At 44.6% G+C, this 25,830-nt stretch overlaps 1 protein-coding gene across 1 annotated transcript; it reads left to right on the plus strand.

The window, feature by feature from the left end:
• The first annotated feature begins 483 nt into the window (after nucleotides 1–483).
• Nucleotides 484–25,830, plus strand: LOC131185221 (cytochrome P450 3A9-like). Its single transcript, XM_058157545.1, has 14 exons — nucleotides 484–658; nucleotides 3,830–3,923; nucleotides 6,763–6,815; nucleotides 8,051–8,150; nucleotides 9,700–9,813; nucleotides 9,958–10,046; nucleotides 12,041–12,189; nucleotides 14,598–14,725; nucleotides 16,286–16,352; nucleotides 18,270–18,430; nucleotides 21,674–21,900; nucleotides 22,949–23,111; nucleotides 24,616–24,702; nucleotides 25,567–25,830. Exons 1-13 carry the CDS (start codon nucleotides 588–590, stop codon nucleotides 24,694–24,696), a joined length of 1,497 nt encoding a protein of 498 aa, XP_058013528.1. The 5' UTR covers nucleotides 484–587; the 3' UTR covers nucleotides 24,697–24,702; nucleotides 25,567–25,830.

Consider the following 25,830-nt stretch of genomic DNA (forward strand, 5'->3'; position numbering starts at 1 on the left):
TTAACTTCAGTATTGTCAAGTTTATGTAGTAGTAGAGGCAGGTAATACCACTCAGTTCCTGGTGCTGGCTTTGTAATATCACCATTTGATGTATATTATAGATACGGTTGACATTGTTGATATTCAGCTGTCATTTCATGTAATTCTGCTTTGTCAATTGGTTGCGATCTCTGACAATCATAAAACTCCTATTGACGCTTGGAAGGGATTTGATAACATGGTTGGTTTTTACAGATTTATGTCATTTTTAAACCCAGTTTGTCTTATTCTTTTTTTTTCCCATTAAAAAAAAGACTTTTCAAAGGTTAACTTGGTCAAATAGTTTCAAGACCTTTTCACCTCTGGAGTTTAACATTGGTTTATGTGAACTGTGATTGGGCAAGTGACTTTTTCCTGAAACTTTGCTCCACCTCTAGTGCACATCAGGAATTAAATAGTCCCTTCATGTTTATTTCACATACTCTTGACTTGAAAAGGCAAATCGGAGCAGCGATTCTCAACGATTTGAACCAGTAGTACTTTCTGTCAACCTTTTTCCTTTGAACCACCAAAGCAGAAGGAGAAACCCAAGGTCACAGGAGTTCAGGATGGATTACCTTCCATATTTCTCAATAGAGACTTGGGCACTTCTGAGTTTATTCATTGGCCTTCTGATGCTGTAAGTAAAACATGATGTTCCATCTTTCTCTGCCTGCGTGAATTTCAGCCTTGGTTGGTGCTGGGTCCTCCTGTTGAGGTCCTCCTCACATCCCATAGCATAAAGGAAGAAATAAAATCTTGCGGGTGATAGCCTACTGAGTTACAAGAACAAAGTTCTTCTGACTTTAGCCACTGGTTCGCCTTAACTGATGTGGTCTTTCCTACCTTTCATTGAAGATATCCAATATTAAGGGACGCAGTGGCTCAGCGGCTAAGACGCTGAGCTTGTCGATCAAAAGGTTGGTCGTTCAGCGGTTCAAATCCCTAGTGCCACGTAACGGGGTGAGCTCCCGTGACTTGTCCCAGCTTCTGCCAACCTAGCAGTTCGGAAGCAGGTAAAATATGCAAGTAGAAAAATAGGGACCACATTTGGTGGGAAGAGAACAGTGTTCCGTGCGCCTTTGGCATTGAGTCATGCCGGCCATATGACCATGGAGACGTCTTCAGACAGCGCTGGCTCTTCGGCTTAGAAACGGAGATGAGCACCGCCCCCTAGAGTCGGGAACGACCAGCACATATGTGCGAGGGGAACCTTTACCTTTACGTTATCCAGGATTGAAGTAGGATTGTTTTGTCTGCACAGTTTTATTGTTGAGCTAGAATCAAATTTCACATCCCGATTTTGTCTGATTTTGCCACCTACGTTTCACTATGGAAAGAGAAGAACGCAACCGTTGCATATTCTACTTGACTTGATCTACCGTTGGTGAAACTATAGACGATAGACTACAGAAGCCAACTGCTTTGACATCCTTACTGGCTCCTCAAACGTTCCTCAAGGAATTTAAAAATTTGAATTGTGAAAGAGAACACGTTTATTTACAACGGTGGCCTTGGAAGCTGAGCAGAGTCTAGTCAGTTAGGATCTTGAGTCTAGCCTGACAGATTCTACTTGAGGGTCTTCAACTCTAAGACCATCAAGTAGATATCAAAAAGCCTTTGATATTTGGTGACCACAACTTCATCCTTTAGATCCTCCACTACCTACCGCTGAGTCCCTCTACCTTGCAGGTGTGACCTACCTAAAAATCAAGTAGAAAAGACGAAGAACCAGTAGGAAGCTCAGGCCGAAACACCAGAACTTCCCCGGATGGATACCGACAGGATTTCTCGCCAGAAAAGCTAGCTCAGCTCTGATTTCTCAGCAAGAAATATGTCTTAAGTTGCATTTTTTCCCCCTCTTCTCCCCACGTTCCCTTTTTGCCTTGAGCCGGTGGAAGGTCTAAAAGAAAACTTGTCTTTCTTTTTTTTTTAAAAAAAATGATTTTTTTTCTCAAGCTTTTAAGGCTTCTTTCAAGTCCAGGCCTCCCTTTTCTTTATGAAATGATTGCTTTTACCTTGAGGTTATCTTTCTCTGAAGATTTCTGCAGAAGCAGCAGCCGCCGCCCCGCTTATCAACGGCCAGTGCTTATTAAAGAGCCTTACAAAGCCATTATGGCAGGAAGCACGAAGGAAGATGTTGCAAGCGCCGACACACAAACGCACACACACACACACACATATATATATCCAGATTAAATGCTTAATTCCTGAGTTAACACGAGCATGTTGGACTGCCTCTGGCGAAGATTTTGGAAGCTCTCGCGTTCCAACGTTGTGTTCTGTTTACGAAGCGGTGGCATTGTCGTTTTTTATTTTTTAAACAGCTAAGCGAATTTCTTTCAAACTTTTATTTTTGCTTTTTTTTTCAATCGGCAGCCAAACCGAGGCGGTGCTTCAAGCGGTGCATTGATCCGTTTGCAGATTTGCAGAACTAAAATAGATCGTTTCCCCCTTCCTGGCTGGGAAGCAAACCCGAGAAAGAGGGTTAAATTGGCAATAGGATCCCACCATTCCAGGGCAGTTAATACCCGTGAAGATTCCGGATGCAAATACAGATAGTCCTTGACTTACAGCCGTTTCGTTTAGCGGCCGTCTGAAGTTAGAACGGCCCTGGAAAAAGTCACTGATGACCAGTCCTCGCACTTATGACAATGGTCACAAATTCAAGCGCTTGGCAACGTATTTATGGCAGCTGCAGCATCCTGTGAGATTGTCATTTTGACCAAAGTCCACGGGGGGGGGGAGGGGAAAGCCAGATTCACTCAACGACCCTGTGATTCACTTAACAACTGTGACAGGGTCAGGTTTCAAAACCCATCACTACCAGTTTGCTCGTGGGCACACACACACTTATATGTGACACCTCTGCACATGCGCAGAAGGGTCCAGGCGGGTGGCAGGAGCCTCCCGCCATTGCCGCTACTGGCTCACCTGATCTGGAGGTGAACCGATAACCGGGGTCTTATATTAATTTTTGCTCCAAGAGACACATTAGGGCTTATTTTGGGGGTAGGGCTTATATTACGAGCATCCTGAAAAATCATGCTAGGGCTTATTTTCCAGCTGGATCTTATTTTTGGGGAAATACGGTACTGAATGCACCCATCTGGGTGACAATCTTAACTGGGGCTTATTTTGGGGGTAGGGCTTATATAGAGAATAGAATTTTTATTGGCCAAGTGTGACTGGACACACAAGGAATTTGTCTTGGTGCATATGCTCTCAGTGTACATAAAAGAAAAGATACCTTCATCAAGGTACAACATTTACAACACAATTGATGGTCAATATATCAATATAAATCATAAGGATTGCCAGCAACAAGTTATAGTCATACAGTCATAAGTGGAAAGAGATTGGTGATGGGAGCTATGAAACGATTAATAGTAGTGCAGATTCAGTAAATAGTCTGACAGTGTTGATGGAATTATTTGTTTAGCAGAGTGATATTACAAGCATCCTGAAAAATCATGCTAGGGCTTATTTTCCAGCTGGATCTTATTTTGGGGGAAATACGGTCCTGAATGCACCTATCTGGATGACAATCTTAACTGGGGCTTATTTTGGGGGTAGGGCTTATATTACGAGCATCCTGAAAAATCATGCTAGCATTTATTTTCTGGTTGAGTCTTATTTTCGGGGAAACAGGATATATAAATAAAATGATCCAGACAATAGGCTGTTCACTAGGCACTTAGGTATATAACGTGAAAAATATATAAATAAACTGTTAAAAAAATACCCCTAACTTCTCTATCCATTGTGGAACTCTCCAGAACCCTGAAAAATTTATGTTCTCCTTGTATAGATACGGTGTTTGGCCTTATGGAGTTTTCTGGAAGTTGGGCATTCCAGGCCCCATGCCTCTCCCATTCATCGGTACCGCCTTCTGGTTTCGTTATGTAAGTTTGGGGGTTATTTTTTTTATTGGCACCGGTTCAAGGGCAGACTTAACCTTCTGGAAGGGTTCAATCCTCGAAGATCTGTTAGGGAAGAGAGGACTTGCAAATTGGGATTTGGGGCTTAAGGTTTCTAATATGTTAATAATAAATTCAAGAAAACATGTTCGTGCATCAGGACCAGTGGTGGGTTTCAATTTTTTTTACTACCGGTTCTGTGGGTGTGGCTTGGTGGGCGTGGCAGGGGAAGGATCCTGTAAAATCTCCATTCCCTCCCCACTCCAGGGGAAAGTTACCGCAAAATCCCCATTCCCTCCCGATCAGCTGGGACTTGAGAGGTAGAGAATAAATGGGGGTGGGGCCAGTAAGAATTTTTACTAGCGGTTCTCCAAACTACTCAAAATTTCCACTACTGGTTCTCCAGAACTGGTCAGAACCTGCCTGAAACCTACCTCTGAGCAGGAGGCACATCAAACATAGACTCATAGGGTTGGGAGGGACCTTGGAGGTCTTCTGGCCTAAGCCCCTGCTCAAGAAAGAGACTCTATACCAATGTGGACAAATGGCTGTCCAGTTGTTGTTTTTCTTGAAAATCTCCAGCGATGGCACACTCCCAACTTTTGAAGGCAAGTTGGAATATCTTGGAATACTGCATCCAGTTTTGGTCACCATGATGTAAAAAAGATGTGGAGACTCTAGAAAGAGTGCAGAGAAGAGCAACAAAGAGGATTAGGGGACTAGAGGCTAAAAACATGATGAAGAACAGTTGCTATCTGCTCGAGTTTGGGTCACAACAGGTTGCTGGAATTGGCTCTGTCTAGTTTAATGGAAAGAAGGACCAGGGGTGACATGATAAGAGTCTTCCAATATCTCAGGGGCTGCCCCAAAGAAGAGGAGGGTCAACCTCTTCTCCAAAGCACCTGAAGGCAGGACAAGAAGCAATAGGTGGAAACTAATGAAGGAGAGAACCAAGTTAGAACTAAGGAGAAATTTCCTGACAGTTAGAACAATTAACCAGTGGAATGACTTGCCTCTGCAAGTTGAGGGTGCTCCACCACTGGAGGCTTTAAAAAGAGACTGGACAGCCATTTGTCTGAAGTGGTGTAGGCCTTCCTGCCTAAGCAGGGGGTTGGACTAGAAGACCTCCAAGGTCCCTTCCAACTCTTCTCTTCTCTTCTCTTCTCTTCTCTTCTCTTCTCTTCTCTTCTCTTCTCTTCTCTTCTCTTCTCTTCTCTCCCCTCCCCTCCCCTCCCCTCCCCTTCCCGTCTCATTATTCCATTCCATTCCATTCAGTCATGTCACTGGTTAATTGTTCTCACCATCAGGAAATTTCTTCTTAGTTTTACTCTGGACCACTCATTAACGGCCATGATTTCTTGTCCTGCCCTCAGATGCTATGGAGAATAAGCACAAAACTTTTGAAAATTAATGCTGAGATAATGTACTCAGGTTGGGTATTTCTCCCCCCCCCCCCCGATGGGGACATGAACTTTAGAATCAAAAACAAGGCAGGGAACCTTGGGATTTCTCTGTCACCCAGTTTTAATCCAGCCAAGTGCTGAGAATTTAGCTTGTAAAGCAAAAAGGAATCTTTAACCCAGCTCCTTGTATATTGGAGCCTGGCAAGAAACGGGCTTTAACCGGCAAGAAACCGGTGTGGTGTGAAAACCTATTAACTAACTGACTCAGCAAACAAGTTGGAAAGCCTTTATAGTTTAATATTGTTGTTATTTCAGCTTTGCGAACCCTGCCCTGTTTGCAAAACTCACCAGTCCGCCTAACCTCTCTGAATTTACAGGCAGTATATATTCAACTTGCAACCACAATTCACCCCAAAATTTCTGTTGCTGAGTGAGATATTTGTTAAATGAGTTTTTGCCCTTTCTTGGCACAGTCCTTAAGTGAGTCACTGCAGTTGTTAAGTTATCCACACGGTTGTGAAGCGAATCCGGCTTCCCCCATTCACTTTGCTTGTCAGAAGGTCGCAAAAGAAGGCCGGTTTAGCTCAGGCTGGTAAGGCCTGTTATTAAGAACACAAAGCCTGCAATTACTGCAGGTTCGAGCCCGGCCCAAGGTTGACTCAGCCTTCCATCCTTTATAAGGTAGGTAAAATGAGAACCCAGATTGTTGGGGGGGCAATAAGTTGACTTTGTAAAAATATACAAATAGAATGAGACTATTGCCTTACACACTGTAAGCCGCCCTGAGTCTTCGGAGAAGGGCGGGATATAAATGTAAAAAAAAAAAAAAAAAAAGAGGGTTGTGTGACCCCCTGGGATGCTGCAGCAGTCATAAGTACATGCCAGTTGCTAAGCATCTGAATTTTGATCACGTGACCATGGGGATTGCTGCAACGGTCGTAAGTGTGAACAAGAGTTCACACTTTTTTCAGCGCGTCGTAATTTCTAACGCTCATTCGAGTAAATTGTAAGCTATTCCTTATTTTCTGTGGTTAGAATCGTTTGCAGATCTGTGTGGCGAATTTTATGGCAAGGAATGATTGACAAGAGAGTGGATCTCACAGCTGCAAAGCGTGGTTTCACCTTTGAATAGAATAGAATAGAATTTTTTATTGGCCAAGTGTGATTGGACACACAAGGAATTTGTCTTGGTGCATATGCTCTCAGTGTATATAAAAGAAAAGATACGTTCATCAAGGTACAACATTTACAACACAATTGATGGTCAATATATCAATATAAATCATAAGGATTGCCAGCAACAAGTTATAGTCATACAGTCATAAGTGGAAAGAGATGGGTGATGGGAACTATGAGACGATTAATAGTAGTGCAGATTCAGTAAATTTGACGCTCATTCTTAATTTTTTTTTCTCTTACAGGGAAGAACCAATTTTGATATAGACTGTTTTAAAAAATACGGTAAAATTTGGGGGTAAGTATGGATTTCCTTTTTATTCGACTGGCAAACTTTCTGTGTTTGCTCCCCTCGTTCGTGGATATATGAATGAGGGGATTCATACATGAATCATATATATATATATATATATATATATATATATATATATATATATATATATATATATATGTATCAGTAGTGGGTTGCAAAACCCATCACTACCGGTTTGCTCGTGTGTGTTCGCGCGCTTCTGCGCAATGCTTCTGCAGATACGCAGAAGCTTCTGCGCATTAGGAGAAGCATCCAACGTGGGTGAGCGGAGCCACCAGTTCACCAATCTGGGTAAAACTGGTAGCAACCCACCACTGATGATTGTGTGTGTGTGTGTGTGTGTGTGTTTTTTTTTAAATTTGCATTTATATCCCACCCTTTTCCGAAGACTCAATGGGCGGCTTACACTATGTTAAGCAATAGTCTTCATCCATTTGTATATTATATACAAAGTCAACTTATTGCCCCCCAACAATCTGGGTCCTCATTTTACCTACCTTATAAAGGATGGAAGGCTGAGTCACCCTTGGGCCTGGTGGGATTTGAACCTGCAGTAATTGCAAGCAGCTGTGTTAATAACAGACTGTCTTAGCAGTCTGAGCCACCAGAGGCCCTGTGTGTATGTATGTTTTTGTAGGTTTTCACGGGTATATGTATGCAGGTTTTGGTATGTTCGGGTCTTTTGCCGTGTAAGATTGAAAGTATTTAGGCAATGTTTCGATGAGATCTCACTCATCATCTTCAGGCTGGAGTTTTTTTTGGCTTTGTTCTTATGTGAGCAAAGTGTGGATTTTAACTGCTGTTTCTCTATAAATACTGATGGGGGGGGGATGTTTTTTGAATTGCAGGCCTAGCTGTTGCAAGCTGATTGGTTGGCTGTGTTGCTAATTGGTTAATGGGTTGATGTTTGTGTGGGACCTATCTACCCTTTTTTCCTGAAAATAAGACCCAACTGGAAAATAAGACCTAGCATGATTTTTCAAGATGCTTGTAATGTAAGCACTACCCCAAAAATAAGCCTCAGTTAAGATCATCAGCCAGATGAATGCAATTAGTACCGTATTTTCCCCAAAATAAGACCTAACTAGAAAATAAACCCTAATGCATCTTTTGGAGCAAAAATAATAATAATATAAGACCTGGTCTTATATTATACACAGGTATATGAATATATGTAACTCTTGCCAGACTTCAACTAACCCATTGACCATTCATTCTAGGACTTACGAAGGACGACAGCCGATGCTGGCTATAATGGACCCTGAAATTATTAAAATTGTACTGGTAAAAGAAAGTCATTCCACCTTCCTGAATCGTGGGGTGAGTTTCAACTTTGCAAATATTCTGACAATGTTGAGAAACAGGCTTTGATTATAGACCTAATCAGAGTGCGGCAATTACAACCCAAGAGACGGTATTTTTGAGGACCCAAATTGTTGGGGGCAAGATGCTGACTCTGTAAACCGCTTAGAGAGGGTTGTAAAGCACTATAAAGTGGTATATAAGTCTATTGCGTTGTGGTCCGCCAGCAGCCTGTGGAGCTGGCAATGGAGTCAGCCAGCGATAAGGCTGAGGTGGGGCCAGGGCCATCGGGGAGTGAGGTGTGGACTACAGAGCTTCCAGAGACTGATAGTAGTCAGGAAGTGGAACAGGAGGAGCCTGTTCCTAATGCACACATGAGAAGAGCTGCCAGAAGGCAAGAGCAGCTCGAGCAAAAAGGACGACTCAGGAGTAGGGCCAGGAGATGATTGGCCCCTCCCATAAGGCTTAAAACAGACCAGCAACGACATTTGGGCTTTGCCGGAAAACAACGTTGATAGCTTCGTCTTCTTGCATTTATTTTTGTATCGGTGTCTTCTGAACGTTTGCCAAGAAAGGCCTTTGGCAGTTTAACTAATTGGACCAAGGTTTGCGATAGGACAGAGGAATTTGTGTTGGGAGGAATTTGCTTTAATTTAGTTGAACTATGCTGAGAATGAAGTAATAGAATAGAATAGAATTTTATTGGCCAAGTGTGATTGGACACACAAGGAATTTGTCTTGGTGCAGATGCTCTCAGTGTACATAAAAGAAAAGATACGTTCATTAAGGTACAACATTTACAACACAATTGATGGTCAGTATATCAATATAAATCATAAGGATTGCCAGCAACAAGTTATAATCATACAGTCATAAGTGGAAGGAGATGGGTGATGGGAACGATGAGAAGATTAATAGTAGTGCAGATTCAGTAAATAGTCTGACAGTGTTGAGGGAATGATTTGTTTAGCAGAGTGATGGCCTTCTCAGCTGTTCAAATAAAGTTTGTTTGCTTTTACACTGACTGAGTTTTCTGCTACCTACTTGGGCCTGGGTCACAACATATTGTTATTGCTATCTTGTTCTCTGCCCGATTGCTGGGTGGGCGTGGCCATGGTGGGTGTGGCCTAGTCAGCCTCCTGCACCACGGTGGTGGCAGGGGGGCGTTTTTGCCCTCCTTGGGCTCTGGAGGTTTTCCTCGACCCTTCAGGAAGGTGAAAAGGCCTCCCCAGCCTCTGGAGGCCCTCTGGAAGCCATAAATGGGCCCATTTCTTCCAGTAGGCCCATTTTTCACCCTCCCTGAACCTCCGTGCACGCCCTGCACTTACCTGCATCCAAAATGGGCTGCGTGGGGACTCCTGGGAGGGGCGGGGTGAGCGGGGCCAGCCAGGAGTGGGACTTGGGGGTTCTCCGAACTGCACAGAATCTTAGCTAGAGGTTCACCTGAACCCCTGCGAACCCCCAGCAGCCCAACCTTGTTCAAAACCCTCCTGGTTTGTTTCTTTTTTCATCCCAAATGTGTGATGCGCATCCATTTCTCTCTCTCTCTCTCAAACGTGACCCTTAGAATTATCTTCCGCGGGGCCAGTTAACGACATCCATCGCGTCAGCAGAAGATGAGCAATGGAAGAGGATTCGGACGGTGCTTTCGCCCACTTTCACCAGTGGAAAACTGAAAGAGGTGAGGAATAAAATGGGTGTGTGTGTGTGTGTGAAAACCACAGCATTATGGCTGTGCCCCAAACCCTGATTTTGCTGTAGGGCAAAAAGCGATAGGCTCTCTTCCTCCCTCACTTGCATTTTGTGTTTCTCCATTCTCCCTCAGATGCTTCCCATCATTCAGAACTACGCGAAAAATTTATTAGCGGTTTTGCAGAAGAAAGCTGATCGAGACGAACTGGTGGAAGTTAAAAAGTGAGTGTGATTAAGTGTGGAGTGACTAGAGATTATAATTTAGGAATTATTTTGGATTATGATTGTTAGTTTTGATACCCTGCATTTTGTTCTGGGAAGTCGGGGTGGGAGGTGGGGGGCAAGGGGGAGGGGAACTGGGGGGGTTGAGGGTAGAGATGGAGTGATGGTTAATGTACAGAGATTATTGAAGATGTATAAATATAATTAATGTAGAGTCGGGTCTGCCCAGTTACCATTTTAGAACAGTGGGGAGGGAGAAAAGAGGAGAGAGTAGGAGGTAGGAAAGAGGAGAAGAGGAAGGAAGAGGGGTAGAAGAGGGGAAGGAAGGTGTAGGGTGGAGGGAGGAGAGGAAGTAGATAAGAGAAGGAGAGGAAGGTTTGGAAAGTAAAAGAAGGTAGAAGAGGGAAGAGTGTTAAAAAGGGGGGTGGTGACTGGGCAAGCCCGACTAATTGTATATAACTGTACATTGGATTAGTTGTTTGATACGATTGTAAAAATAAAACTTAAAAAAAAAAGTGAGTAACAGCCTGACCATCTGGGCCGGGCATCCCGTTCATCTCTGGAGGAATGGTTGTCCTTTGTTTGGAAACTGCCTGGACCGCAAGTGGAAAAGAGGAAACATGAGCATGATAGCGACAAAAATATGTAGAAGAACCTCTCAGGAGGAAATAGCAGATGACAATGGAGATCCTATAGAATTGCCCTCTACTAAGATCCCAAACTATGAAGTCTGCTTTGGATAAATTGGATGGTACAAAGACAAATGGACAGTCGAGGAGAATGTTTGTAGCTCAGGGTTGAGATGAGGGGTCCTTGGTGCTCTCTGAGCGTGACTGTTTCATTGCTAACATGGATGAGGTTACCTGGTTTGGGTGATGAAACATCTACAAGAAAATAACCAAGCTCAGAAAGCACCAAGGACTCCTCGCAAATAGACTCACAAAAAGCACTAGCAATAGCACGTAGACTTATATACAGCTTTGCAGTGCTTTACAACCCTCTCTAAGTGGTTTACAGAGTCAGATTCTTGGCCCCAACAATCAGGGTCCTTATTTTACCAACCTCGGAAGGACGGAAAGCTGAGTCGACCTTGAGCCTGGTGAGATTTGAACTCCCAAACTGCAGTCAGCCGGCAGTCAGCAGATGCAGCCTGCAGTACTGCACTCTAACCACTGTGCCACCCTGGCTCATAAAAAAAAGCAGGTTAGTTGAAGATAAACCATGATCAAGCCATAGATGATCTTAATCATCTATGAGTGTGGAAAAGAGCAACAAAGATGATTAGGGGACTGGAGGTTAAAACATATGAAGAACGGTTGCAGGAACTGGGTATGTCTAGTTTAATGATAAGAAGGACTAAGGGAGACATGATAGCAGTCTTCCAATATCTCAGGGGCTGCCACAAAGAAGAGGGAGTCAAATTATTCTCCAAAGTACCTGAGGGCAGGACAAGAAGCAATGGGTGGAAACTAACCAAGGAGAGAAGCAACCTAGAACTAAGGAGAAATTTCCTGATAGTGAGAACAATTAATCAGTGGAACAACTTGCCTCCAGAAGTTGTAGATGCTCCAACACTGGAAGTTTTTAAGAAGGTGTTGGATAACCATTTGTCTGAAGTTGTGTAGGGTTTCCTGCCTAAAGCAGGGGGTTGGATTAGAAGACCTCCAAGGCCCCTTCCAACTCTGTTAATCTGTAATCTGTAATCTGGCAGTAGATCCCATTTTAGAAGATGATCACACAGAAAGTCACCTCTGCTGAAGTAGGTCCCATGGTGCCTCAAAAAGCTGATCAAGCTTAAAACCCAGGTCTCAAAGTTCATGTTCTAGATCCAAATGTTGGAAATCTAGATCAAAGAGCAAACTGAAATCTAGCAGATCCAGATCACCTAAAGAAAATGTTTCAGACATGAAAGTTTGACATGCGCAGATGGACATTTGAGGGCCTCCTTCCTTCTTTCTCCTTCTTTTGACCACTTGTGTCTTGCATTTGTCCAGAATCTTCGGTGCCTACAGCATGGATGTGATCACGAGCACCTCTTTTGGTGTCAACACGGATTCCATGAACAATCCCAAAGACCCCTTTGTGCAACAGGCGCAGAAAATGCTGTCGAGTGACTTACTTTCTCCGCTGTTTGTTTTATTATGTAGGTTGGTGCTACCTTCGGCTTTGAAACCCATTTTTGTAACCTCTGACGAGGTTTAGCACTTTGTAATGGTCTGCGGGAATGGCCTTGAGAGAGACAGAGAGAGAGAGGAGGAAGAGGTGAAGACTAGACAATTGTCGTGTCCCACTCCTCCGCTGACGGCCGGGTCAGGGAAATCCGAATCAGGCGTGCCTCTGCAGCTCTGCCAAAGTCCTAGCAAAGTTCTCAAGGCAGGCAGGAGACCAGAAAGTGACTTCAGCAAGATATGTTAGACTTTGCCTGACTCAGAGAATGCCAGAAAGCAGATCCTTTATATAGGCCATGGGGTGTGGCTCCATGACTCAGCACTTATCCAGGCCTGCCCCTCCCTTCCTTCTGCTGCCGCCGCCTATCAAGTCTTCTGACGCGAGGGTCACTCCAGTCTGCAGCTGTTGGCAATTGACCTCCCTCAGGCTCACATGCTGTGGAGGAGGGGGAGGGGTCTAGGTGCTCCGTTTGCCTGGGCATGGAGTCAGGGCTGGGGGCTGGAGGTACTTCTCCCTCCTCAGCCTGTCTGGGCATGGAGCCAGGGCTGGGGCCGGGAGGCATACAAGGACATTCCTCAGTGTTCGGAAGCAGATAAGAAGGCCCCGGCTGCGGTGAAATCGGACGAGACACAACAACAATGGACAGATAAGAGGCAGCTGAGCCCACTGAAGAAATGGGGAAGTGGCCAACAAGTCAGAAGGGAGTAGCTCTAGTTTCTTAGACTCTAAAGGTGAAGTGTGGGGCGGGGAGAGGGGTATCTTCAGACTTGCAAGATTCTGTTAGTATAAACTTACAATAAAGTTAGAAGTAGAATGTCTGGGTCAGTGGTGGGATTCAGTTTTTTTTACTACCGGTTCTGTGGGTGGGCCTTGGTGGGTGTGGCAGGGGAAGGATACTGCAAAATCTCCGTTCCCTCCCCAGTCCAGGGGAAGGATACTACAAAATCCCCATTCCCACTCCATTCCAGGGGAAGGATACTGCAAAATCCCCATTCCCACTCCACTCCAGGGGAAGGATACTGCAAAATTTCCATTCCCTCCCCACTCCAGGGGAAGGATACTGCAAAATCTCCATTCCCACCCTACTCCAGGGGAAGGATACCACAAAATCTCCATTCTCTCCCCACTCCAGGGGAAGATTACTGTAAAATCTCCATTCCAACCCACTCCGGGGGAAGGATACTGCAAAATCTCCGTTCCCTCCCCAGTCCAGGGGAAGGATACTACAAAATCCCCATTCCCACTCCACTGCAGGGGAAGGATACTGCAAAATCCCCATTCCCTCCCCACTCCAGGGGAAGGATACTGCAAAATCTCCATTCCCACTCTACTCCAGGGGAAGGATACCGCAAAATCTCCATTCTCTCCCCACTCCAGGGGAAGATTACTGTAAAATCTCCATTCCTACCCCACTCCAGGGGAAGGATACTGTAAAATCCCATTCCCACCCCACTCCAGGGGAAGGATACTACAAAATCCCCATTCCCTCCCCACTCCAGGGGAAGGATACTGTAAAATCTCCATTTCCTCCCGATCAGCTGGGACAGTGGAATAGATGGGGGCAGGGACTGTCAGAAGTGGTATTTACTGGTTCTCTGAACTACTCAAAATTTCTGCTACCGGTTCTCCAGAACTGGTAAGAACCGGCTGAATTCCACCTCTGGTCTGGTTATGCTTTTTGTCTGCATCATTTTGCATGATTGAGAGCATTTAATCTCACAACCACTTTCCCCTTTTAAATAAATAATCTCACCACTCAAGCTTCTCCTCAAATGAATTGCATCCAGTTTTGGTTGCCACGATGTAAAAAAGATGCGGAGACTCTAGAAAGAGTGCAGAGAAGAGCAACAAAGATGATTAGGGGACTGGAGGCTAAAACATATGAAGAATGGTTGCAGGAACTGGGTATGTCTAGTTTAATAAAAAGAAGGACTAGGGAAGACATGATAGCTGTGTTCCAATATCTCAGGGGTTGCCACAAAGAAGAGGGAGTCGGGCTGTTCTCCAAAGCACCTGACGGTAGAACAAGAAGCAATGGGTGGAAACTGATCAAGGAAAGAAACAACATAGAACTAAGGAGAAATTTCCTGACAGTTAGAACAATCAATAAGTGGAACGACTTGCCTGCAGAAGTTGTGAATGCTCCAACACTGGAAGTTTTTAAGAAAATGTTGGATAACCATCTGACTGAGATGGTGTAGGGTTTTCCTGCCTGGACAGGGGGTTGGACTAGAAGGCCTCCAAGGTCCCTTACAACTCTGTTGTTATGTTATGAAAGTTCCTTGGTTTGATAACCATTTCCTTCTGCCTCAAAGCAACCCCGCAACCTAGTTGCTCATGACATCTGCAGGGTTCTCCTAACACTTCCCCCTCTCTTCCCAGATGTTGCCCCATGGTTAAAGCCTCTTTTTGAGATGATGAATATCAGTATATTTTCCAACGAATCCATGGATTTCTTTGCGAGGTCCATAACACAATTTAAACAGAAGAGGACCCAGGAGGGTGAACAGGTAAGGGAGAAGCCTCAGCTATTAAATTAATTCTGAAAAAAAACACCTCACCAAGTATCAGGAACTCATATCGGTAATCTGTAAACTTTTCCAAGCTAAGTAGCTTCATACCATGTTTTCCCAAAAATAAGACCCTATCTTATATTTTTTTGAACCCTGAAATAAGCACTTGGTCTTATTTTCGGGGATATTTTTGTTGTTGTTTATATTTATATTTTTATTTATTTATTTGATTTTATACCCCGCCCTTCTCCGAAGACTCAGGGCGGCTTACAGTGTATAAGGCAATAGTCTCATTCTATTTATATATTTTTACAAAGTCAACTTATTGCCCCCCCCCAACAATCTGGGTCCTCATTTTACCTACCTTATAAAGGATGGAAGGCTGAGTCAACCTTGGGCCGGGCTTGAACCTGCAGTAATTGCAGGCTGTTGTGTTCTAATAACAGGCTTCTCTACAGCCTGAGCTATCACGGCCCCTGAGCTATCACGGCCCCCAGAAATAAGAATATCTTATTCTTTTGGGGTGTGTGGAGCAAGACGGGGGGGCTCCTCTTGCCGTCTTACCTGATTTCCAGCTCTGTCTCCCTACCCTAACCAGAGAAAATGATGGGGACCGGCTGCGCATGCGGTTAAATATTTTTGGGGAGGGCTTATTTTCGAGAGGGGCTTATTTTAGCTCATGCACTCAAAAGCCCGACTGGGCTTATTATCAGGGCATGTCTTATTTTTGGGGAAACAGGGCCCCTAATTGTAAACAAAGAGACACGATGGCAGCAGTGGTGAAATTCAATTTTTTTTTACTACCGGTTCTGTGGGCATGGTGGATGTTAAAGAATGAATTAAAGAGTGAGTAACAGCCTGACTGTGTTGGCCAGGCACAGGGGTGAAATGCTACGGGTTCACCCCAGTTCGGGCGAATCGGTAGTGATAAAAACTACTGGTTTGGGCAAACCGGTAGTTAAAAAAAAGCTTTTATCACTACCGATTTGCCCGAACTGGTGTGAACCAGTAGCATTTCACCCTAGTGCCCAGCCCACACCCCCTGTGCATATGTGTGTGACCCCCTCTGCACCCCGTTTTGGGGCTAGCAGGCCTCCCTGAAGCCTCCGGAGGCTGGAAACGGCCCATTTCCAGACTTCCAGTAGGCCTTTTTTGCACTCCCCAGGCTCTGTAGGCTTTTCTGGTACAAAAAGGGCCTCCCCTGGCCTTTCCGAGGCCCTCCAGAGGCCAGAAATGACCTGTTTCCAGATTTCCTGTACTCCCAGGAAGCCTGTTTTTCACCCTTCCGGAGCCTCCTCTATCCTCTTTTGTTAGATTTAAAATAAAACACAGCCTTCCATTTTAGGTTTAAGCATATCCAACCCTTCCCCGTATTAAATCCCTTTCAAATTAAACGGCAGCATTGCAAACAGTGACCTGGGAATAATTTTATTCTTCTGAATAAAATGGCGTTGTTGTAATCGACGCTCTGAAGTTGTGTTGCTATTGTGTAAATACCACTCTTTGTTGGCTAGGTTGCCAAGGAGCAAGCATTCTGAAATTTTCTTATTATTTCAGAGAAGAGTGGATTTCTTGCAACTGATGATAGAGTCTCAAAACTCACTGACAAGCCACGAGGTGAATGGTGTGAATCACACCTATAAAGGTAATAATTTGAAATCGTCGTCGACGGTCACATCTTCAAACCAGAACCAGCGTTCACTGCTAAGTCTGCTAGTGTGGGAATTAATAAAACAATGTGTGTGAGACAGACAAACCGGTCAGTGAAGTGGGGGGAAAAAAAGCATTGAGATAATTTAGGAATATTTTTAAGTAAAGTTAGTGGGTTTGAGGGAACCCATCGTAAGAATTCAGAGCGCCTTGGATGCGGCTGTCGTGTCCCACTCCTCCGCTGATGGCCGGGTCAGGGAAATCCGAATCAGGCTTGCCTCTGCAGCTCTGCCCAAAGTCCTAGCAAAGTTCTCAAGGCAGGCAGGAGACCAGAAAGTGACTTCAGCAAGATATGTTTAGACTTTGCCTGACTCAGAGAATGCCAGAAAGTAGATCCTTTATATAGGCCATGGGGTGTGGCTCCATGACTCAGCACTTATCCAGGCCTGCCCCTCCCTTCCTTCTGTTGCCTCCGCCTATCAAGTCTTCTGACGCGAGGGTCACTCCAGTCGGCAGCTGTTGTCAATTGATCTCCCTCAGGCTCACATGCTGTGGAGGAGGGGGAGGGGTCTAGCTGCTCCGTTTGCCTGGGCATGGAGTCAGGGCTGGGGCCGGGAGGTGCTCCTTCTTCTGCAGTTTGTGTGGGCATGGAGCCAGGACTTGGGCCGGGAGGCATACATTCCTCAGTGTTCGGGAGCAGGTAAGAAGGCCCCGGCTGCTCTGAGGGCGGGCAAGACACAACAGCGGCCTACAATTTCTTGATCCCGTCTATAAACTTCAGTTAAACTTTGTAGGAAGCCATCCTGAAGAGCGCCTCACCAACAGATCAATAAAAAAATATGACCCTATTCTTGTGCGTCTTCTCCAAGGTTCATTAAGTTAGGGTAGGGGTCTGCAAACTTGGCTCTTTTAAGACTTGTGGACTTCAGCTCCCAGAGCTCCTCAGCCAGCAAAGCTGTTGAAGTCCACAAGTCTTAAAAGAGCCAAGTTTGCAGACCCCTGAGTTAGGGTTTCTTTGCATCCTTGACAATGGCCTTCAACACCAGCTAGATTGGCAAAGATGTTCCCCAATACCTCACCATTATGTTGGAAATGCAAACAGCAAAAGGGAACATATCACCACATGTGGTGGTGCTGTCACAAAGCGAAACAATATTGGAGCAAAATTAAATCACAACTAGAAGAAATTATTAAACGAAATATAGAAATGAGGCCAGAAACATTTTTACTAGGAATATTTTCAGGGTCATGTGAAAAAGAAATACGATATTTAATTATTTATATAATTACAGCAGCATGAATAGCTTACGCACCGAATTGGAAAAACAATAATATACTAACCGAAGATAATGTGAATAGGAAAGTTTTGGAATGTGCGGAAATGGATCAGCTTACGAAGGAGATTATTGTTTTTCCAATTCGGTGTGTAAGCTATTCATGCTGCTGTAATTAATAAAAAGAGGAAACAGAATATTACCTACTATGGGAGAAATGGTACAAATGGTTGGAGGAAAAAGAAAAAAGACAAGGAAAGATTAAATAATGGTTGAAATAGGAGTCGAAAGATAAGAACAAACAGGAGGAAGCAAAAATTGTTGAAAGGAAATAGTGTACACGTTTATGTCTACGTATAGAGGTAAATAAAATAATTAATATTAGAAATATATGTATAAAAGATACATTAGGATTAGGGAGAAAAAATGTATAAGTATTGGCTACTGATGCGAAACTGTTGAAAAGAATTTCTCTTGGTTTTTTAAAAAAAGTTTAATAAAAATATTAATTTAAAAGAAAGAAAGAAAGAAAGAAAGAAAGAAAGAAAGGAAGAAAGAAAGGAAAGGGAAAGAAAGAAAGGGGCCTTCAACCCTTCTCTCTTCCTTTCTTCATGTAGGTTTGACTGACACGGAAATTCTGGCTCAAGCAATTATCTTCATTTTTGCTGGCTACGAGACGGTTAGCAGTGCCCTCAGTTTCCTGACGTATGAACTGGCCCTCCATCCTGACATACAGCAAAAACTTCAGGAGGAGGTTGACGAAATTCTGCCCAACAAGGTAGGTGATATTCCACGTTGATGCAATGAGGCTTTCTGTGATGTCCGTTAAACTCCGCCTTGATTCCCATCGTCTGGAATATTAAGTATCCCGTATCCTGGATACCTGACATTTCAGACGAGTAGTATCATGGAATACTGCATCCAATTTTGGCCAAGGCATTACCAAAAAAAACAAAGATGTTGAGGCTTTGGAAAAAGTGCCGAGAAGAGCAACAAAGATGATTAAGGGCCTGGAGGAAGAAAACACACATATGAAGAAGGGTTGCAGGAATTGGGTATGTCTAGTTTAGAGAAAAGAAGGACTAGGAGTGACACGATAGCACTAGTCCAGTATTTGAGAGGTTGCCACAGAGAAGAAGAAGGGGGTCAACTTATTTTCCAAAGCATCTGAAGGCAGGACAAGACTCAATGGGTGGAAACTCATCAAGGAGAGAAGCAACTTAGAACTAAGGAGAAATTTCCTGACAGTTAAAACAATTAATAAATGGAACAACTTGCCTGCAGAAGTTGTGAATGCTCCAACACTGGAAATTTTTAAGAAGAGGTTGGATAACCATTTGTCTGAGGTGGTGTAGGGTTTCCTGCCTGGGCAGGGGGTTGGACTAGACCTTCCAACTCTGTTACTATTATTATTACTTCCTAATAGTGAGGACAGTTAACCAGAGGAAGGGCTTGCATTCAGAAGTTGTGGGAGCTTCGTCCCTGGAGGTTTTTAAGAAACAACTGGGCAGCCACTTGTCTGAAATGATATAGGGCTGGACTAGAAGATCTCCAAGGTCCCTTCCAGCTCTATTCTGATGGATTGAAGTAGCTCCTTGAGCATGGTTAGGTTTCCTTTAGATCAGCTGCTAAACAATGATTGACCAAACTCTAAGCCCATGATGGTGAGCCTATGGCACGTGTGAGCACGCCAGATGTCACCCCAGCCCAGCTCTACCATGCATGTGTGCATGCCTCCCACCGGTCAGCTGGTCTTCGGGTCTCTGCTGTGTATGCGGGGGGGTGGGGCCAGTGGTGGGATTCAGCTAGTTTGCACCTATTCAGGAGAACCGGTTGTTAACTTTCTAAGCAGTTTGGAGAACCAGTTGTTGGAACAAGTCATATTTTGTTTTTTCCCCACTTTACAGGGCTAATCCTGTAAGGAACTGAAACATTCTGGTGTTGTTTCTAGCCTAATCTTTATTGCCCTGCTTACAGAAACTGCCTCTCTGGTTTAACCCTTATTACATTGTAACAGCTAAGATGAAGCGCCCATCGACATGAGTGACGTTGAGTTGCCCAGGCCCACACGGTCACATGACCACCGAGCCACGCCTACCCAGCTAGTCATTAGGGCAGAGAACCAGTTGTTAAAATATTTGAATCCCACCTCTGGGTGGGGCACATGCTGGGGTTGCGTGTGTGCATGGACGCATGTGCAGGGAATGCGCGCATTGCATTTTTGAGGGTTTGGCATTTACGCCGAGATGCGCACCCTTTGGGCACTTGGCACCAGTGATGTCTCGGCACCAGAAAGGTTAACCATCACTGCTCTAAGCTATCCAAATTAAGGCTTGATTTTTTTTCTTCAGGAAAAATGGCCTAACTCCTACATCAAAGCCTTCCTTCCTTTATTTATTTATTTATCTATTAGATTTTTATACCGCCCTTCTCCTGAAGGACTCAGGGCGGTGCACAGCCAAGTAAAAACAACATGCACATAGACAAAAATTAAAAGCATATTAAGAAACTGATTATAAAATGGCCAATTAAAATTAAAACTAAAATAAAACAATCCTAAAACCCCACTTAAAATTTCATCAAGCTAGCCCCGCACGGTGGAATAAGAAAGTCTTGAGCTCACGTTTAAAGGACCGGAGGTCGGGGAGTTGACGCAACCCCAGAGGCAACTCATTCCATAGGGCTGGAGCCCCCACAGAGAAGGCCCTCCCCCTGGGGGCCGCCAGTCAGCATCGTTTGACTGACGGCACCCTGAGGAGGCCCTCCTTATGGGAGCGCACAGGCCGATGGGAGGCTATAGGTGGCAGTAGGCGGTCCCGTAGGTAACCCAGTCCTGTGCCATGGAGCGCTTTAAACGTGATGACCAGCACCTTGAATTGCACCCGGAAGACCACCGGCAACCAGTGCAGGCTGCGCAGGAGCAGTGTTATATGGGAGCATCGCGGTGCCCCTTCTATTACCCACGCAGCCGCATTCTGGACCAGTTGGAGCCTCCTGGCGCTCTTTTTGGTCTCTTTGAGAATATGCTAAGCATTAAGGAAAGCTTGCTAACCACAACGATGACAAGAAACGATAAAACAATTCTTACACTTTGCACCTTTAGAACATGCAATCCATAGTGAGTATGTTGCTATGGCAACGCTATGTCACTTCCTACAGCGATAGGGATGTGATAACACACTACAAAACAAGCTGTTGGTGATACGCCATCCTTTCAACGAGCAAGCCAGCTAAACTGGCTTCGGTCCCGGGCCCAGCGCTGTTGGTGAATTATTGTTTGTTTAGGGTCTCTGTGTTGTCTGATTTGTTTACAAGATGGTTTCCGACTGGGATGCTCATTTGGTGGTTTTTACTTGTTTTTATGGATTGTTCAGTCTTGTAAACCATCCAGAGTCCATTGGAGTTGAGTGACTAATATAGTCTAACCCAGGGGTCTCCAACCTTGGTCCCTTTAAGACTTGTGGACTTCAACTCCCAGAGTCCACAGTGTTGAAGTGTTGAAGTCAACTCCACAGTGTTGGAGTTGAAGTCCACAAGTCTTAAAAGGACCAAGGTTGGAGACCCCTGGTCCAAACAAACAAACAAACAAACAAACAAACAAACAAACAAAGCATTGGACCTGGTTGTCTTCTAAAGAACTTCAGAAGAACTTTAAGGACTGTAGGCCGGACTGGAGATTCGAAACACATCCTAGAGCAGTGTTGGTGAAAATTTTCAGTGCTGAGTGTTCAAACTGGAATGAGCATGCATGGAGCACTGGAAACCCGAAGACTAGCTGGCCGGTGTGCATACATGCGCCAGCCACCTGATCTTTGGGTTTCCAGTGCACACATGGTCAGCTGGAGTGCTGGAAACCCAAAGCTAGGTGGCCAGCATGCGCATGCGTGTTTCCAACGCATGCGAAGACCAGGTAGCCAGCTCGCATGCATGCGTCGGTAACCAGAAGAGCTCTCTCTCTCTCTCTCTTTCTCCCTCTCCCTCCTCCTCTCTCTCCCTCCCTCTCTCTGTCTCTCGCTCTCAGGCTCCAATCACCTATGAGGCCCTCATGCAAATGGAGTACATGGATATGGTTATTAGCGAAACCCTCCGAATGTATCCAGGCATTGGCCGACTTCAAAGAATGTGCAAAAACACCATCAAAGTAAATGGAATCACCATTCCCAAAGGGATGGGCATTGTGATCTCACCTGCCATCTTGCACTATGATCCGGAATACTGGCCTGAACCTGAGCAATTTAGACCTGAAAGGTACCCTTTGATATTTTTCTGGTGGTGTTTTTTTTTAATATATATATATTCTTCCAGTTCTCACAATCAATGACTTGATGGTAAAAACATCATCCTGGGTTGAATCTTCCAGACAGTGAGCTTGTTAGGTGATCTTGGCAATGGCCGAAGTTGGCCTGCTGGTAAGGCAGAGAAATTAGGAGCCTATAATGGGTTGTTGGATGTGGTGGCTCAGTGGCTATGATGCTGTGCTTATCGATCAGAAGGTCGGCAGTTCAGCGGTTCAGATTTCTAGTGCCGTGTAACAGGGTGAGCTCGCGTGACTAATTCTGCCAACCTAGCAGTTTGAAAGCAGGTAAAAAATGCAAGTAGAAAAATAGGGACCATCTTTGGTGGGAAGGTCACAGCGTTCCCTGCGCCTTTAGCATTGAGTCATGCCGGCCACATGACCACACGGAGATGTCTTCGGACAGCCCTGCCTCTTCGGCTTTGAAACAAAGATGCGCACTGCCCCCTAGAGTTGGGAACGACTAGCACATATGTGTGAGGGGAACTTTTACCTTTACCTTATTTCTGGATGTGCTCAATTGTATTAATGTCCAATATGCAGTGTGGGTTCCAGACAGACGAGCGGTATTCGAGAATTGGTCTAGCAAATGTTTTGTATGCTCTGGTTAGTAGTGTAATATTACCGGAGAAGAAGCTACACAAGATTAGATTTACAACTCTTAATGCCTTTTTGGCGATGTTGTTACAGTGGGCTTTGGCACTTAGATCATTTGATATGTGTACTCCAAGGTCCTTGACAGAGTGAGGGTCATCTACAAGGTCATGTCCACTGAGCTTGTATTTTGTGTTCTGATTCTTTTTGCCAATGTGTAAGACAGAGCATTTGTTGGTTGAGATTTGGAGTTGCCAATTTTTTTGACCATTCCGACACAATTCACGATTAAATAATTAACGATTCCAGGCTGACTGCTCTCTTGACTCCAGCCCTGCAAGCTCTGCCTGTCCTTTTCCTACAGTGGTTGACAATTGCAATTGACTGAATGTCGGCTTGTCCCAACAGATTCAGCAAAGAAGTCAAAGAAACGATCAATCCTTATACTTACTTGCCTTTCGGAGCCGGTCCCCGGAATTGCATTGGGATGAGATTTGCTTTCCTTACCATGAAGGCCGCTGTAGCCAGCCTGATGCAGAGTTTCACTTTCCAGCCTTGCAAAGAAACTCAGGTGAGGATCAGGATCAGCTGTGCTCACCTAGAGAGGGTGAGGTTGGTGTTAAATCAAAACAGGTTGGCATCAAATCCCCTCTTCCTCTCACCGTAGCAGAGACAGGAGATCTAATGAACGTGTCAGGCAGACAGCTATTCTGAAGAGTAAAAGCTCAAAAAGGCCGGTTTAGCTCTGCCTGGTAAGGCCTGTTATTAAGAACACAAAGCCTGCAATTACTGCAGGTTCGAGCCCGGCCCAAGGTTGACTCAGCCTTCCATCCTTTATAAGGTAGGTAAAATGAGGACCCAGATTGTTGGGGGGGCAATAAGTTGACTTTGTAAATATATACAAAATAGAATGAGACTATTGCCCTATACATTGTAAGCCGCCCTGAGTCTTCGGAGAAGGGCGGGGTATAAATGTAAACAACAAAAAAAAAAAACAGGTAACGCTTCACCTGCAGCCAGCATAACGCCAAGTATTTGGAAGATGCAGCTTGTGGTTTTGTGGCTTAACCCTTTGAGTTCATTAGCATCCAATGAAAATGATAGAGAACAAGTGATTATTTGGGACTTTGCTGCAGGAGTGCAGAAACATTGGTCTCCATTAAGGAAGTCCAACTTGTTTCTGGATTTTGTGTAATGAATTGTGAAGATCTTCATTCATGTAGGGTCTTCTTCTGAATCATGTCTGAAGGACGCATCTAACCTTGCTTCCTCAAGAATGGCCAGCCGTGAATTGCCAGTCACTTATCTTCAACTTTAAAGAGACATGGTGGCTCAGCGGCTAAGATGCTGAGTTTGTCGATTGAAAGGTTGGCAGTTCAGCGGTTCAAATCCCTAGTGCCGCATAGCGGGGAGCTCCCATTACTTGTCCCAGCTTCTGCCAACCTAGCAGTTCGAAAGCAGGTAAAAAATGCAAGTAGGAAAATAGGAACCACCTTTGATGGGAAGGTAACGGCGTTCTGTGTGCCTTTGGTATTGAGTCATGCCAGCCACATGATCACGAAGACGTCTTCGGACAGCGCTGGCTCTTTGGCTTTGAAACAGAGATGAGTAACGCCCCCAGACTGGAAATTTTTAAAACAGCGACTCACTTCAAATTAAGTAATCCAAGAAAAAATTAAACCCTAATGTGGATTCTTCCAAATGTATGGATTCTGAGTCCCATCACTCTCAGCCAGCTAAACTTAATGAGAGAATTATACTTGGTAGAATTAAGAGATGATAGGAAGTCTGACCTTGCCCTGAATTCTTCTGCATTTTATTTCCCTATATTTTTATTTATTAAATTATTACTATTACTTTTATTATTTACTATTACTTTTTATTTCCCTATTAATAATAAAATAATAAATATTACTATTAATTACTAATTAATAACATTTAATTGCTATATATATTGTATAAATTACTATAATATATAAATTACTACTAATAATAATTATTATTAATAATAAAGTAATATATATTACTATTTATTTCCCAAAATACATCTTGTCCATATCTTGTATCTGTTGTAGATCCCAATGGTGTTTTCCAAAAAAGGGATCTTCAGAACACCTATAAAACCCATCGTCTTAAAGATCATCCACAGAGCCTAAATCAAGGTAGAGATTTTCCCCGCCCTCAATGGAGTTTCTGTCTATTTTTAAGGACTACTTTTTTTTAACTGGAAAATGGATTTTACTTGGCTATTATGAAGTGTCCTCCCTCCCTCTCTCCCGCTCTCCCTCCCTCCCTCTCCCCCTCCCTCCCTCTCCCTCCCTCCCTCTCCCTCTCCTTCCCTTTTACCTTCCCTCCCTCTCTCCTCTCCCTCCCTCCACCTCTCTCTTCCTCTCCCTCCCTCCCTCCATCCTTCTCTCCCTCCTTCCCTCCCCTCTCTCCTCTCTCCCTCCCTCCCTTCTCCCTTTCTCTCCCTCCTCCTTCTCTCCCTCCTCTCCCTCTCCTTCCTCCCCTCTCCTCCCTTTACCTTCCCTCCTTTCCTCTCTCTTCCTCTCTCCTTCTCTCTCCTCTCCTCCCTCCACCTCTCTCTTCCTCTCCTCTCTCCCTCCTCCTTCTCTCCCTCCTCCCTCTATCCTCTCTCCCTCCTCCCTCCCCTCTCCCTTCTCCTCCTCCCTCCTCCTTCTCTCCTCCTCTCCCTCCTCCCCTCTCCCTCCTTTCACCTTCCTCCCCTCTCCCTCTCTCTTCCTCTCTCCCTCTCTCTCCTCTCCCTCCCTCCACCTCTATCTTCCTTTTCTTCTCTCCCTCCCCCTCTCCTCCCTCTCTTCCTCCCTCTCCCCCTTCCTCTCCCCTTTCTCTCCCTCCCCCTTCTCTCTCTTTGTATATAATCGTAGGAGATTTAACTGCATGAAGATGCCTACTCTTGAAGATGGATGAAATTTGCCACTTTTTGCTTTTTCTTGAGTTGCCTCATTCTGCCACTTTCTCTCTCCCATTCCATGAAATCGTGTCCTATATCTTCGCCCACAAAGTGAAGGGAATGAAATTCTTCCTTGGTTGGACCAGCCGATGGGCGGAAGATCAGAGTCCTGTCAGGCCAGGAGAGGCAGCTTGGCCTTTGAAATCCTAAGGATTTCATAATGGATAACAGAAGTTTTTCTCCTCATGTCTTGTCTAAGGTTTGCTTGGAATCCTGTACAAGTGTTTCGTCACTAGTTGTGTAGTAGAGGAATAACAAAGATGTAATACAAAGTCAACTCCGTTTCCTTCTATCGTTCAAATGCAAAATCTGGAGA

The sequence above is a fragment of the Ahaetulla prasina genome, chromosome 14 (assembly GCF_028640845.1).
Source record: "Ahaetulla prasina isolate Xishuangbanna chromosome 14, ASM2864084v1, whole genome shotgun sequence".
Lineage (NCBI taxonomy): Eukaryota > Metazoa > Chordata > Lepidosauria > Squamata > Colubridae > Ahaetulla > Ahaetulla prasina.

Excerpts from the sequence above, each read along its gene's own strand:
- LOC131185221 (XM_058157545.1), top strand. The coding sequence starts at position 588 with ATGGATTACCTTCCATATTTCTCAATAGAGACTTGGGCACTTCTGAGT. Across the intron at positions 16,353-18,269 it reads GACAAGCCACGAGGTGAATG|GTTTGACTGACACGGAAATT; the intron begins GTGTGAATCACA and ends TTCTTCATGTAG. Across the intron at positions 18,431-21,673 it reads ACGAAATTCTGCCCAACAAG|GCTCCAATCACCTATGAGGC; the intron begins GTAGGTGATATT and ends TCTCGCTCTCAG.